We start from the raw sequence: 16,601 nt of genomic DNA on the forward strand, positions 1-16,601 counted from the left end.
GTACAAGAGAATTTGTGTAAAGCAATAGAAAAACAGTTATATAGGATAAAAAATGTACGATCTTTATCAAATTGTGTTGCATTGATGAGTTCTTGAAAATTTTAGGTGACTCTGTTTGTGGAGAAACATGGGGTGGTTCAAGCAGAGGTGGATACGAGCTCACTTTTAGGTAGCATAGATTTTGTATCATCCGTTGTGGAGAGGAAGTTGAGGAAGATCGAGGAGAAAGAGTCGGACCATGGTCACCGTATGAAAGGCACCAACAGGCTGAATATTAGGGAGGCTGTTTGTTCAGAGTTCAATCTATCATATCAAATGCTTTTATCTTTTATATACTTAGATTTGCAAGCTTGTCTTAGTCCAGATGCTTTTGGCTATATACTGTTTACTCTCTTTCTCCAGGTATTCAACAAGTTGAGTTACTTTCTTTCACATTTGTAGCAAGAATGAAGCAAGTTTTCATCAATCCATATACTATCAACAATTAATGTAGGTAAAAGAATCATGAACGGAAACATAAAAAATCTCGTGTTCAAATTAATTTGACCTGGTTATCGATTTACAGTTTCTTCTACAATCACCATGTGAATGTGACGAAATATTTATCAGCTGCGATTATCTATTTCATCTCTCGGAGTATCGACAATCATCTTAGCTTCCAACTTTGATGATTGATGGAGGAATCTTGGAGCCTTTGTTTAATTCAGGTCATGAATCTTGTTTAACCGGTACCTCCTCTTTCTTCTTCTTCTTCTTCTTCTTCTTGGTTGAAAACGTGGCAACAGATACACTTAACAGCTTGTTGATAGACATCCCCTCACCTAAAGTCTTCCTCTTCTCTTCATACCTATGCTTGATGCGACCATCAAGCTTATAACCAAGAAACGCAGGAAACGACAGCAACTCCCCAACTTCGCGACCCATTTCCTCAGTCAAGTAATCCAACTTCTCCTCCAACGACTCGTGGTTATACTGCAACACCTGCGGATGTTTCTTGCTCATATCCAAGATGTCCTCACAAGTCAATCCGTAGTTCAAGAACACCCCGATCACCTCTTGCAAATTCTTGCAGCTGCACCTCGTCACAGCTCCCATTGCCATAGCCAACTCCTTTGTTCTGTTCCTGTACCCGATTTTCACCATGAACACCAATTTATTGGCTAGATTCTCTTCAAAAGACAAGCTCAGAAACAGAGGCGCTTTCATCAAGAACTTGTACAAATCCTGCGAACTCAATCCACACTGCTTGAGAAAATCAATCCTTGGCTGCAACTTCCTCTTCCTGCTCGCGCTGAACAAACCGGGATAAACAAGAACAATCTTGAAAATCTCCTCATAGCTCAGCTCAGCGTAGGAATTCAAGAACTGGACATGGTCTTTTAAATGGTCCACCGTGTAAGCCAACACAAAGGGGAACTTGTGCAAGACCGTGCTGGTGGCAGCCTCATCTCCGCCACTCAACTCGAGGATGAACCCAACTCTTGGGATCAACTGAGCATCCAAATCATAGTTGAGAATAGCAGGTCTACGAAGGACCAACTCGGGACCCCCAAAACGCTGCAGAAAGGCGAGCATTCTCTCAAATTCCTGCAATGATCTAAGGCACAATGCCTTGGTCAAATTGACATTGTTAAGCACGCGAGCAAGCTTTTCTTTTGGAACACCAAACTCAAGCAGCAATTGCACTTTCCTCTCGAATCCCACCATAAATCGAGGGTCCGTTGCATTAAAGAGGCGTTCGACCTGGGCTGGCTCGATTTTCCCTTTCAGTTCTGAATCACCATTAATAGCAATCAAGCTCAAAACTCCATTGATTTCTTCAGCGGTTAATAAATCCGGTCTTTTCGAAATTAATCTAGAAAGAGTAGCACCATATAATCCAGCAGACTGCAAAAAATGAATTCTACTACGAATAGATTCAAAAGGAGTTAATCTCAGAGCTGCATTGGCATCTATAATTGTGTTCGTTTCTTTCTCATTAAATCCCATTTCTTGAAGCAACGAAAACAGCATTATACCTGATAAAACAAGATTAGCATAGAAGAAATAAGAATCTTTAGCGACCCATCATTTAACCTAATTTCAATTTAAGGAAAAAAACGACGGACTTGGAGTACAAAATCAAATAACACAATTATTCTCTTTTCTACTTCGATTCGAAAGCGCCAGGCATAAACAAAATAGTAAATGTGTATATAATATTACCGGAGTCGGAGAACGTGGGAGTAGAGTGATTGCCATTAATGGCGAGAGCGCCGCAGCGGCAGCTGAGAAAAAGGCGATTGTTTGCGAATTTGTGACGGGTAGAAGAATTACAAGGCGGAAAAAGGGAGAAAGCGGAAGCTGGGAAGTAAAGCGAAGGCGTTTGGAGTGGATAATTGGGGGGTAGGGTGAAGGGATTTGCAGCCATGGATGAGAAAGAGGAGTAATCCTTTGAGAGAGTGATGGATAGGCATAGGCTATTGCTATTCTGTGCATTCGTGCCGGTTCATGCTTCATTTCTGCGCACATTAAACCGGCCGAGTTTTCATTTCAACGGCCAGGTTTCATGTCTGAATAACTGTACAAAATTTTATTAACTCCTACTTATCTCTAATCAGTTTCGCAATCTTAAAAATCAATTGAAAAATAAATTTAGTAAAATTCCAGTTTTGCAATTCTATAAATTAATTGAAAAATCCTCTGTATTTATTCACACTCATTCCATAATGACTTTTTTAAAAAAAATTTGTAGTATTTGATATGATAGACTAAATAGTTAAAAAATCATACGTCAATGTAATCTATTCGTACATAGAACAGCATTATTTGTTGAAAACAACAACAATATGTTATAATTGTGCAATCAAATTCTTTTACCTTGCAATAATTATGAACAAATCTAAAGTTGAAAGTTTTTCGACTAATTTTTAAAGTTACAAGGGAGCAGCATGAATTTGAACCAAAATAAGAGCTATTATGATTTCGTTAGGATAGGATCGTTAAAGATAGACTAATCAGCCCGTCCTAAAATTTGAAATGAAAAACTTTTGGACCGGGCTGGTATTTAGTGTATGGATTGGATCAAGGTGAGCCAATCCACCCAAAATAATTGGCCCACGACGGAGCCCCACTTTGAGTCATGGACTCAGCTAAGGGTGAACCATGCTTGGTCTGCGCCCCAACCAACCACAGTCCTCACCTTAGGCTTTGGTAACTCAACATTCTAAAATGGAGAAATACCACTTAGAATGGTCCAATTCTACCGGCATGGTGGACCTTCCCTGTGTAAAAGGGAAATGGACACATATGCCCACAAGGCCATATAATGTAAGAGTATGAGGCACATAGGGTTAGTATCAAGCCATCAACTAGCAATAAATTAGGAAAACTAAAGCAGTGCAGAAATATACTTCCAAATAAATTATCTTGTCAACTTATGAATATAGATCAATCTGATGAGTTACCATCAAGTCTAGTGAACAACAATATAGCATAGTTACAAGTTTCAATGCAATGCTTATATGCACAAAACAATGAGGCATCACACTTCTAGTATGCCTGAGCCAATCAGAATAGCCCATAATATGAGTATGGCGGCCAATGAACTTTGGATTGTGCAGAAATAGAACTGCTTGATGAATGCTAAGTTTAGCATATTCCAGGAGTCAGGTACCTGAAACACTCAATGATTGCTTATCACAACAGAATATCGCAGTCAAGTATTTTGCAGGTTCAGAACCAGAATAACCAATCACATCCTTAATTTCTCTTTTGTTTGAACTTCGGAAAGCTTTTGGAAATACTTGTTCCGTTTTTCTTCCCAGCATGTATGCTCTTGATAAGAATAACTGATGAGTTCCCATTTTCCAAGGACCTGGAAAGCCATGAGATGCATCTGTTATGTAAGACATGTGAATGCGTGTGTGCAAGACACAGAAATATAAATGAGCATGCATCTCTCTTACAAGGATTGGTGTTTTTTGTTAGTCCCTACAACTTTGTTTGAGTGCTTATCATGAACTTCAGGTGCATTGGTCTGATAATTCACCTGTGGAGCAAATCATGAGCCACATATAAACATCAATACAAGCATGCGACACTATAAACATGTTTTACTCTCTCCTCAGAGATCAAGATGAGATGCAACAAAGAGGAATGGAAGTATCAATATTCTCAAACAATCAACAATAATAAATATAAAAGTATGAGATCTCGAGAGCCAAACAGTAAAAGAATGTACTGTTAACTCAAACAGATGCAGCGCTAAAGTGATGGTTTCCTTGAAGACAATTATGACAACAAATGACTGAGTAGGGTCTGATCACCAGACTAATTACATAATCAATCAGATAGGAATTACAGCCTAAGCATGGCAATGATGGCATACCACTATATGTACTGCAACATAATATGCATATTCATCAGTTAGCCTAGTTTATAGCATTCAACCTTGCCAAATATACAAATATCTCATTTTCAACTATAGGAGTATCAACCCCAAGAAAATCTGATTGTATTCCCAAATTTCCTGCACTGTATAACTAATGATCACGACGAAAATTTTCTGGCATTGAATGGACAAAACAAAGTATCCTGATGAACAAACAGAATTAAAAGATTCAGACCAATCACAATCAGAACTCCAGAAGCAAATAAATTAAGATTATATGTATATATATATATATATATATATATATATATATATATATATATATATAGTGTTTAGCACTTAGTAGTAAGCACACTAGCCAAATTAACAAGCAAACAGAAGACTGCATGTACCAAAATATTGATTGCATACAGGATAAATAGCTCCAGTCACCATATAAGCTAGCATCATATTAAGGCACATAAATATCATCAAACTAGTATACAAATCAATGAGTATTCCTCTATGATCATATCCCTTATCTGTTACAAACTATAAAAGGCCACGCAACAGAAATTACTGATTATAACACCAAGCAATGGATAGTTAATGCCATTTCAATCAATAAACAACCTATAGCCAACAACAGCTACTTAGCCACTCTTCAAGCTGTTAATCAAACACTCACAAACTCCTAGAAAGCTTGGAACAACAACAAATTATCATGGCAAAAGCAATCAATTAGAAACATAATAAGTAACAAACTGTAAATCAACAAAAAAATTCAGGAACATACTTTACTCAATGGTGGCATTGACAAAGCGCACTGCTCACCAACCCCATCCTTCTTATCAACCTTCCACTTCTTAACTCCATGTCGATGATCCTCCTCCACGGTCTCACACATCTTCCTCTTCTTTTTACCCCCCACATTCTCACTCTTCCCCTTCTTATCCCTCACTTTCCACACATTTTTCTTCCGGTACAACAGCTTCTCAAACTTCCATGACTCGTAGCTTGTATCAATAACTGTCACTTCCGTCCGAGAAAAGCCCGCCAAACTAGCATCCCTCTTAACCCCCTCCTCTTCCGTTTCCCATCGATCCAACATTTTCACTCCCTCCACTCCACTGTTGGTGTCGTTTCCCCTCAACAATGTCACCTTCCCTGGAGCTGCATCGTCGTTGCCGGAAAATGCACAAATTTTAGGGTTTGGCTGTTTGCGGGCGGATTTTTTGAAATTAGTTGAATTACTGCATTTATCCCCAAAATTGAATAGCTCATTGAGAACACCGCTCATTATACATAGCAATTCCTTATCCTCATTTTGAGTCGGATCGCGAATGGAGACGGAATTCGGTTGGGGAGGCGGTGGTTCGAGTGGCGGAGGATTAGGGTTGTGGAGGAAGCTTTCGAGACCGGTGGCGTCGGCAGGGAAGCCCTTGGCGGCTCGCAACCGGTCCAGCCAGGTGGAGCCGGATTTTCTGCATAGCATGGCCGGAGGAAACAGAGAGAGGAAATTTGAGTTGGTAATCACAGAAATTAGTTGAAAGCAAGGCGATAGCGACACTTTTGTAGTGCAGTTTAATCGATAAATAAATATTGTAGTAGTTTATACTTTTAATAAAAATATTATTAGAACGAATTTTCACAAAATTTCGTGATGATAAATAAGTGTGAGTCAAAGAGTCGTGTAAATTGCAATACCGACCTATGTCCAAATTTACATCATGTGCATATATTTATATTCAAATAATTTTATAATTTAGTTATATTAAATTTTCATAATGTATATTAAAATATTTTTGCTATATACCGATGTTGAAATTGCGTGGAGTCGTCATAATTCATGGCCCAATAGATAGACTGTTGGTCTACTAAATTTACAGATCTTGAGTTCAATCCGAGTCGATTTATACAGTATATATGTTTGATTGGATTATGGTACTACTAAGCTCTTGCGCAACTTGGTACTCCCTCATTGCAGGTCAAGGGCCACTCATCCAAGAAGTGATAAATAAGTAGACAGTAGTATGTTTAACAATATTACATTTGAATTTTGAAACCATATTTTTCTACTCAAACTGACGTAATATCAACCTGAATTTTTTTAGTATGGCTACTTGTTTGTTATGCAATAATAATGACGATAATATAATTTTATTTAGAACAATAATGACGATAATAATAATTGTAATATTAGCATATATTAATATGGAGTAGTATAAAAGATAAAACTAAAGTAGGTTATCTAGTGTGACGTGGAATACTCCCTCCATCCGCCATTAGGAGTCCCATTTCTTGGCGGCCCGAGTTTTAAAAAATGTTAAGAAAAGTGGATGAAAAAAAAGGTAGTGGAATAGAAGTCCCACTTATATATATGAAAAAGGTAGTTTTAAATGAAACGTGAGTAAAATGAGTTAGTGGAAAGTGAGACCCTATTACCTATTTATGGTAAAAGTGAACTGGGAATCCTATTCGCGGACGGACTAAAATGGAAAAACGGGCCTCATATTCGCGGACGTAGGGAGTAGTTTATAATTAGTAAATGTTTTGAATTAATTATATCAATATTAATCTGGAGTTCTTTTAGGTCAGTGAATATTAGAGCATCTCCAATGGACGGACTTCCCGGACGTCCTTCCCGTGTCGTCACTGCTCAACCTGCACACTTTTAAAACATATGTAAAGCTGAATACTTGATGCACTCAGTGGACATATGCCAAAATATACTTTTCATAAAAATATTTATCATACCCATTGATTGATGTCGCCCCGCGTCTCTGCCCAGCTTCCCGCACCCAACAGCCAAGAGCGGGGCACCGAGGAATCCAAAAATTATAAAATGAAAAATCTTTATAACTATATTGACTCACGACAAACAGGATTGATGCCAAAATTTGAGCTAACAAATTTGGGTGGAACTAATTTACAATAGAGTCAGTTGATACCAATAATTGGAGCATATACATTCCGTTATAATGACGTGTGATTGTAGTAGATCTTTCAAAAAAAAAAAACAATTATTTGGTATGATAATATTTTTTGGGGGAAATAATATGATTGTCCTTATAACAATTTTGAAATAATGTCATAACTTTGTTTTGATTTTTAATACATAAAGTGAAAAAAAATTCGTTTTTTTTCTCATCTTAATTATGAATTGAGTGTACTTATAAAATTCTATCAATATGTATAAATTATGAATTGCAATTTTTTCATTAAATATCAATGTTAAATTTAATTCATTAGTTATATTAGTTATAATGCTGAATGAAGTTATATGTTGAAATAAACTAAAATCTCATCGTAATTATGAGTTAAATGCACATATAAGATTCTATGAATAAAATATGTAATCTAATTTGAATTGTAGTACTAATATTTATTAAAAATATGGATATGTATATTGAATTTTTTTTCAAACTTACTACGTTTATATAATTTTGTTTTATATTTATGCATATTTATGAAGGAGATTGATAATTGCTAACTAATTAGCAATTTCAAATTAAAACTAAATCTTAGCTATTAGATTAAAAGATATAATGGTTGAAATAATGCCACATACATTATAATTTTAATTAAGAAAATTAATAAATAAAATTAGAGGGTATTAATGTCAATTCTCTTTCATTAAAATCATCTTAAAACTTTAAATTTACGTAACTCTCTCGATTTAAATTATTTTTTCGCAAAAAATATATCAAATTAAAGATAATTTTATAAGGATTCCAACGAGATCTCAATTGCATATGTTACGACGACGTTCGGATGATGAAATTTGATATTTTTTATTTTAGTTTTCGTAAATGTTGATAACCAAATTTTTATCAACAAATCCATCAAAAAATCTCAATAAAACCATGTAAAAATCTCAATTAAACCATGTAAAAAATCTCAATAAATATGTGTTATTTTCTTGTACTGGTGTTGATATTCTTATGTCATATTGTTGGTATTTGCAATACACTATGTTGATATAAAAACACATTCACGAAAATTATCATATGATAACATAATGACGATATTACCCTTTTGTTGATATTTTGTCTACTATTTATTGAGATTCGTAAGATTTAATCTCATCCACTCATTTTAAAATGTAAGGGTGGAGATTTGGTCTTGATTTTGAATTAGGGTGCTATAAGTATTAGAATATGACCCCATTTATCAATACACTATCATTATATAATAAAATTATTCTTTTTTTGAAATGTTTTACACAAATTATACTAAATTCATAAGTATTTATATCACAACTTTGTTTTAATAAAATTAACTTCTTTTATCGAATGTATCGGTGTATGCATTTATTTTTGCATAATTTTATAGTTTTAGACCTATATTATGATATTATTTTATTAATATGTAAAATATAATAATCAATTTTATTATGAAAGGAGCGTTTTAGAAAAATATTATACTAATAGTTTGAACTTAAATTGGGTAATTGACTTCAATATTTTTCGTATATTATCCTAAATCAAATCTACAGCAGTAAAATAAAAAACTAATGTAACATTATTTACTCAAGAAAAAATATTTAATGTGTAAAATATAATAATCAATTTTGTTAAAAAAGAAGAGTTTTGGTAAAATATTATACTAATGGTTTGAACTTAAAATGCACAATTTCAGGTTGGGTTAGTGGTTGGTTTCTTTTTCGGGTTAGGGTAAGAACCTGCTGCTTTCGGTTGGTTTAGATTTTTTAATGGGTTAGGGTTTAGGTTTTGTTTTTTTTTTTCCCCCTCGGGTTAGGGGTTGGATTTCGGCTTTTTTTCGGGTTATGGTTTATGTTTAGGGTTTGGATTTTTTCTTTGGGTTTGGGTTTTGTTTTTTTTTTTTGTCGGATCAGTGTAGGGTTTAGGGTTTGGGTTTTGGATATATATTATTGGTACGTGTTTGTAGTTTTTGTATTAGATAGATATTTGAATGATTTAAATTAATAATTATAATAAATAATTTTTCATTTAATATTTATACTGCATAATAATTTGATATAATACTACATTTTAAAAGTAAATACAATGTGTCGTGCATCGCACGGGTATGACACTAGGAGGGTTTTTAGGAATTAATTTAGGCTCATTAAAAGAATGCCATTATGAGTACGATCGCAAACAACATGAGTATGATTTTAAAAAATGATAAATAAAAATTCAGTTGAAAATAATAAAATGAGTCGTGCATCGCATAGTTGTGACACAGGAGAAATGGGTTGAAAGGAGATCGACAGTGTGTTATAACTGATACGCTAATTCCTATATATGCATATCTGACGTTACCAAATGAAGTATACCTATTTCAACAGATGATAGAACTAAAACTACAAACAATAGAAAAGGAACCAGCCTTAAGGAATCCAATAACGATTTCACGAACTACAGCATCCCCCATGCAAAATGTAGAAATCGGTATTAACATTCATTCTTATTTACTTCTCAAAATACAGAGATTATACATCTTATATAGGCTACACTAGCACAATATATGGTAAACCTTAATTACTTTAATTGGCATTCTATCTGTGGTAAAGATCCTTGCATATCAATCATGTATCATATTCTTGATTTCTTTCCTACACTCCCACTCAAACGGGATTCCCGATACTCAACTTGCCTAATACTTCTCGGAATGACTTTGAAGTCACCGCCTTTGTCAGAATATCGGCCAATTGGTCTTCAGACTTGATATATGGCATCTCTACCACCTTAGCTTCAATGTTCTCCTTGATAAAAAGTCTATCTACTTCCATATGTTTGGTTCGATCATGCTGAACCAGATTCTTGGATATACTGATTGTTGCCTTGTTATCACAGAACAGCCTGCATGGTTGTATAGAGCGAAGATCCAACTCTGTCATAAGCCTCCTAAACCATAATATATCTGTCAACCCACTTTTGATTCCTCTGAATTCTGCCTCTGCACTAGATAGTGCCACCACTTTCTGCTTCTTACTTCTCACTTCTCCACGTCACAAGGTTACTGTCGCACCCCAACTCTTATGACATATGTTCTCATAATAAATAGATCTAAAATTTTAAAATAAAATAATCCATACGGAAAGTATCTGAAACACACATATTATATAAGTTCAAAAACCAACATTTATCAAGTACATATTTCTAAAAACATTCTGAGTTGTAGTGGAACCCTCTTGCCACTCTATATATTATACACTGATTTACATGCAAAAATGACGAGGGGAAGAAGGTTGCTATAATGCATCAGCTGCCGACCCTGATAACATGTGGAGTTCCTATGACCCATGTCAATCAAAAACTTCACTAATATCTTATTCTTGAAAAATATTAGTGGTTTATATGAGCCACAACTCAGTGTATATAAATCTTACCTTTAATTCCACATCCCAAAATCAAACATATTCTTTAACCAATATATATAACAATAATCAACAAATATTAAAATTAATTCCATATACATATGCATATGCCACTCTGTTCAGTTTATTATTCTGTGACAAATCAAGCCTGGTATCTGCCCGGGATTCCATTGTATATGACCCGAAGGTCCCATTGCCTTTGTACATATATATATGATCCGAAGGTCCATTGCCATTGTATATATGATCCGTAGGTCCCATTGCCATTGTATACATATATATGACCCGAAGGTCCGTTGCCATTGCGTATATGACCCGTAGGTCCATTGCCATTGTATATGACCTGTAGGTCCATTGCCATTGATATCAGACTCAGGGCATGACTGTCACAGATCCTCTTTAATCCAATGATTCAAATAATTCCAAAATCATGTGCAAACATATCAATTGCATCAATTACATATTTCTATCGTATAATTCATTTACAATATATAAAATATATCCATTGCACCAATCACATATCCATACCATATTCCACCATCTATATCAAATAACACATAATTATATCAGAGTCACATCATATAATCAAATTATTCACTTTATTTAACACCTAGCACAGAAGCACATAAAACATGTAAAATTAAAAGTGTGATTTATACACACCTGATTAAAACAGATAATGTCTCATGTTCCATAGCCCTCAATCCTGAAACTGAGAATATGCGTGCACTTCCTCTTCTAAATTCCACCCCTCTCGTTTATTTGTCTTTTCCTAAAGTTCCTTTCGTTTTAAAGTTCTGACTCACATGTTCCCATAGTAATTCTTTTCTCTTCTTTTTCAATTAGTAATATAATCAAATAAACCTACTCAAATATATTAATTAAATGCCTCTCCACTTTTTTGTTGTGTTAATACGTGTACTTCAAATAACTACATAATTGCAATCCTACATTTATAAGCCTACACGTGGGACTCTAAAATGAGTCCTTATCACAAATCTCGTCTTCATGGCTCATGCATAGTACTAGTATATATTTGTGTTTACATAATATATATCCATGCACATATAAACTTCCATGTACACAAAAACACATACGCACACACTTATAATATTAGTATATGATAATTAAAGCATAATATATATTATAGGCATATAACTCAATTAAGTTAATCATCTAACTTTATAATTATGTTTACAAAAAAATTCTATTCATTAGTCAAAAAATTATTCTTATGATACCAATAAAATACATATAATAGGCATTCAAATTAAAGTAAAATATAAAATGGTACATGTTTTGGGTTAGGGATGTCACAGTTACCTCCCACAAAGGTAAAATAACTAGCAGTTGATTTTCTATCATTCGGATTGTCGGCCCAATCCGCATCAGTGAAACCGTGAATCTCCATGTGACCATGCTTCTCAAACATAAGTCCATGTTCAGCTGTCCCCTTCAAGTATCGAACTATCCGCAGAGCTGTCTCCCAATGTTCTTTTTCAATTGACAAACTTCACCATCTTGGAATTCTTTTGTGAACCCAGGAGGGTAAAGACAGGTTTTGGCAACTCTCCGTGGAGGAAGGCATTAGTCACATTAAACTGATGAAGTGGCCAATCCTTGTTGGCGGCAATGGAAAATAGCACTCTTACAGTGTTAACCTTGGCTACCGGGGAAAACGTTTCAGCATAATCCACGCCATACGTCTGAGTATATCCCTTTGCCACAAGTCGAGCCTTATATCTTTCTATCGTGCCATCTGGCATTCTCTTGATTGTGAACACCCATCTGCACCTGATAGTTCCAGGTTCTTTCCCTAGTTTTACGTATGTAATTTGGAGTGTATCCAACTGATCAGGAAGAGATTCCCGACCCAGCTGAGTCGTTGGTACGACAACCGGGACCTGGCTTCAAACAAGTTTCCTCAACCCACTTTTACTGATTAGTATAATGGAGGTAAGGGTCGAATCCCACGAGGATGGACACGTTTTGATAACTGCGGTGACTTTCCTGGGTGTTTTGGTTAGCTACCACGCTTGGGTTGAGATTTTACCTAGGCAAGAAATAAAGGTGGTACTCTACTGACTAGTAGGCGTGAAAATAACAGGCATATGGTGGTGTTCGTGAAAATGGGGGACAAGGTGTCTCAGACTCTCAGAGGCATATGGAAAGTAGACAGTTACTAAAAGAGGAAAATTAGACAACAAGGTATATCTAGTGGCTGGGGCTCTCTGACAGGTCTGGATAGTACAACTGAAAAGTAGGGAACAAAAGCAAAAGTAACTTAAAAGTAAAAGTGGTCCAAACTAAAGTTGATTTTGACGTTTTCTTCTTCACCAAGTATTGACAAAAATCATATGAACACAAACACCATAACTAAACTTTAGATTTATAAAATCAAGCTCAAGATCCATCGATTAAAATGCTCAACTTAAATTAAACGGTGAAACTGCAATTTTACTTCTACTGACTGACATGCAAAGTGGTAATCACGGCTCAGAAAAGAAACTCATGCACGAAAATTTGACTAAACATAACTACAACTACAGGTCGACAACTCCAGATAAGAAAGCACTCAGAAATTAAAAGCAATAACTAGATCTAACTTTCCTAGGCAGAATGAAGCAAATTCGAACCAAAGTGACATGCGAAATAGAAACTTCATAACGTAAACGATGGAAAATAACAAAGTACTTCAAAAGGCAACAACGATGAGTGTTTGCAACAAAACCAACGATGAAAACAAGTAAAGATTAAACTAGAAAGCAAAGTAACGATTGTTTGGCCACTTCGGGCGATGATACTGCTATACTACTACGATAACTGGCTGGAACGGCGGACTGATGACTTCTCCGGCAGACTCTTGGACGTCAAGTGACCATGGCTGTGGCGAGGAACGAGATATTGGATAATGCTGGAGGAACTGATCTTCTAGAGGGAATTCTAACTAAGTGTGGTGGCTGGACTCCAAAGGCGAACTCCTTGTCTCTCTCCAAGTGGCTTCTTTTATTGGGAGGCTTACCCTTGCTTTTAGGGTAGACTTCCTTCATGTTTTGACTTTTCTTCCCTTGGTAATGATCATCCCAGCTATCCTTCTTCTCCATCTCGAGCCTTTTCTCTGGCATGCATCCTGGTCGTGTGCACCCTTGCGGCGCCCTTTTCACTTGCGTCACCTGAATCGTCTCCTACTGACTTGGATCCTTTAATCCTGCACACTTGAGCAACTGTTTTGCAGATAATACATGCATTTCACGACATACTGACCAGTAACCAAGGCTTAGAATACGACTTATCAGCACCCTATAGTTCTTACTCCCTCAGGTAGCTTTCCTTTCACCCACGTGTTATTCTTCATCAAAGCCTTCATTTCAGTAAACATAGCTTCTCTCCAGTGTTTATGTTTTATTGCTTCCTCAGCCGACTGTGGAATTTCTTCCTCCTCATATAATGCAGCCGCAAAAACTCTTGCCATTTTAGTCAAATTTCCTTGCAAGAAGTTTGCCACCCCATATCGGCTTTTCTTCCCTATCTTCTCAGGGGAGTATCTCTTTGGTGGTATCCCCCTTATACTCTGATATGGAAGTATATACCGTCCAGTATCTCCATCGATGCCATTTACCTCCTCTTGAGGTTCTGTTTCAGCTGGATTAATGGAAATAGGTACAGAAGAAGGTTCTGAGTCGGGAATTACCTCGGATATCGTCGGAGGGGGATTTTGAGTTAGTGGTTGAGATGACTCTTGTGGTAAGACTTGCTCGGCGGTAATGACAACTGGTTCTGTTGGATCCTCAGTCGAAGAGCTTGACAATGGCACAACCCAACTGAGATAGTCAACAGTACTACCTGGATCACTCTCCCCCTGACTACTAAGGTGGGTTTGATAAAAGAATTCGGTTCCCAAAAAATTACAGTTCATAGTGGTGATGACCTTTTTGGTAGTAGGATCAAAACATCGATAGTTGAAAGGTGTCTTATCTGCGTACAGTGTGTTCAAAAGGGAATAACAGGTTTCCTAGATCCAGCAAATCCACTAGATCACACGGTCTAGGAACTCGTTGGTCGCAGGAAATCCCGGTCGTCGGACACACAGAGCACTTCTTTCAAAAACCCTCAACTACTTTACTAAACCTAGTATAGGGAAGTAGGGATCGATCCCATAGAGAAGGATGCGTAATACTCATGTTCAAGGATTTGGGTGTGTTTTTGGTGTTGGCTGCTGCCACGCATTTTCTTGGGTTGAGGAAAACAAATTAAACTGACTTGGGAAACTTTAAAACTCTTAAGCTAACAGCTAGACCTAGGCGAAATTATGAAAGAGCGTCGCAAAGGAAATTAATTGTTCTAACACTTGATCTAAGAAAACTGCTTCACTACTAGACCTAGGAAATAAACTTACTGTGGGGACCATGAAAAAGTAAAGTACGAACGAAAAGCTGGCAGAATAACTAACTCTCGTAACTAACTAACAGCGACATCGTCTTCTACAACCAAATTGCGTAAAACTCATAAGAAATTCAACATGAACGAAATTAAACAGAGCAAACTAATTTAAAATAAAATTAATGCATAAACCACGAAGAACTAAACAGATCTGCAGACACTAGAAGAAGCAAAACAGAAAACAAGAAGAAAACAGAATCCATCTAACAACTATCTTTCCTCACATCGAATCCAACCTCAGACGCTAAATCCACTCCGGATCCAAGCGTCCAACACGAACTCCAACCAACAGAAACTCTTCATCACTTCAGATTCGAACAAAAAAAACTCCAAACAGTCAATCAACCACAGATCTATCACCAAATTCCATTATCAAACACCACAACAACAAAATAAAACAGAGATCGACATAATACTTGTAGAAATAAACTATCAGCGGAGAGAGCTATGCAAATCGACTTGAAATTCAACTGCTAAACGCAGATCAACAAACGGTAAGACAATAAGTATCATCAACAGCCAGGTCGACTCCAAAAAGTGAAGTTCGACAGTAAAAACGAGCAAAACAACTGAAATTAAAAGGAATTGTATCTTCGTCCACACTCGGACGGTGTTGCCAACCGTGAAACTTCTAAAGAAAGTAACCTTTCGTACCCGACTACCCCAGATCTCCCATTCCCAAGTGTGTGTAATGTGTGTGAGCTAAAAAGAGTGAAAAATTCGTGATATTCTTTGCGTTGCATGCTCTTCTATATATAGGAGTTGGAGTGGGGCCCAGCGAGGTATAGATAAGACTTTGTTGCCCTCAGCTATTGACTCCTCTGTCACGCCAAATTTCCTTGTAAATCCTGCTCATTTCGTTTCTTTCCTTCGCTAGACCATCTCCTTCAGTACTTCCTCGATCTAGCGATTTTCTTCACACACCTGGCTTAGGAAACGTGTTAGACCCAACAAATTATAACATTTTTCACATATAACCGATGCATGAAATTAGCCTTATCAATAGCTCTTCTAGTTTAGCCCATACCCTACGAAGACACATTTAGTTGCACACGGGGATAGTTTGATTCTTTTATGTTTTGGGATATGAACGTAAATGGTACAACCGAAGACTTTCGGTGAGAGGTTTAGGTGATCAGGAATTTTGGCTATTTTGCACAAGGTATCAAGGGGGGTTTTCATACGAAGGATTTTAGTAGGGAGGCGGTTCATGAGGTAGATAGAAGTGGCGACTGTTTCAGGCCAGAAGGATTTTGGGACTTTGGATTCAATCATCAAGGCTCGGGTCATTTCTAGAATCGTTCTGTTTTTCCTTTCGGCTACCCCATTTTGTTCGGGTGTATAAGGGCAAGAAGTCTGGTGGATTATACCTTTTTCTTTACAGTATTGAGTCATGGCATTATTCACAAATTCCCTCCTATTATCAGATTTGAGGATTTCAATAGTAGTGTGGAACTGTGTTTG

The 16,601-nt window shown here is 36.4% G+C and overlaps 2 protein-coding genes across 2 annotated transcripts; both read right to left on the reverse strand.

Annotated features, from left to right (window-relative positions):
* Positions 1-511: 511 nt before the first annotated feature.
* On the reverse strand, positions 512-2,523 carry LOC125203204 (transcription termination factor MTERF8, chloroplastic). The gene is made up of 2 exons (XM_048101511.1): positions 2,206-2,523; positions 512-2,018 (listed from the first exon to the last, which is right to left on the reverse strand). The coding sequence occupies exons 1-2, from the start codon at positions 2,408-2,410 to the stop codon at positions 709-711; spliced, it is 1,515 nt and encodes a 504-aa protein (XP_047957468.1). The 5' UTR covers positions 2,411-2,523; the 3' UTR covers positions 512-708.
* Positions 2,524-3,389: 866 nt separating this feature from the next.
* LOC125204071 lies at positions 3,390-5,924 on the reverse strand. The gene is made up of 3 exons (XM_048102614.1): positions 5,148-5,924; positions 3,948-4,030; positions 3,390-3,856 (listed from the first exon to the last, which is right to left on the reverse strand). Exons 1-3 carry the CDS (start codon positions 5,844-5,846, stop codon positions 3,742-3,744), a joined length of 897 nt encoding a protein of 298 aa, XP_047958571.1. The 5' UTR covers positions 5,847-5,924; the 3' UTR covers positions 3,390-3,741.
* Between the last annotated feature and the right edge of the window lie 10,677 nt (positions 5,925-16,601).

Source organism: Salvia hispanica, chromosome 2 (assembly GCF_023119035.1).
Source record: "Salvia hispanica cultivar TCC Black 2014 chromosome 2, UniMelb_Shisp_WGS_1.0, whole genome shotgun sequence".
NCBI lineage: Eukaryota > Viridiplantae > Streptophyta > Magnoliopsida > Lamiales > Lamiaceae > Salvia > Salvia hispanica.

Bases quoted from the DNA above. Each gene is read 5' to 3' on its own strand.
- LOC125203204 (XM_048101511.1), bottom strand. From the start codon at position 2,410: ATGGCTGCAAATCCCTTCACCCTACCCCCCAATTATCCACTCCAAACG. The intron at 2,019-2,205 runs GTAATATTATAT...TTGTTTTATCAG, and splicing joins TCCCACGTTCTCCGACTCCG to GTATAATGCTGTTTTCGTTG.
- LOC125204071 (XM_048102614.1), bottom strand. From the start codon at position 5,846: ATGCTATGCAGAAAATCCGGCTCCACCTGGCTGGACCGGTTGCGAGCC. The intron at 4,031-5,147 runs GTATGTTCCTGA...TTTGCTCCACAG, and splicing joins CAATGCCACCATTGAGTAAA to GTGAATTATCAGACCAATGC. The intron at 3,857-3,947 runs GTAAGAGAGATG...ATGGCTTTCCAG, and splicing joins AACAAAAAACACCAATCCTT to GTCCTTGGAAAATGGGAACT.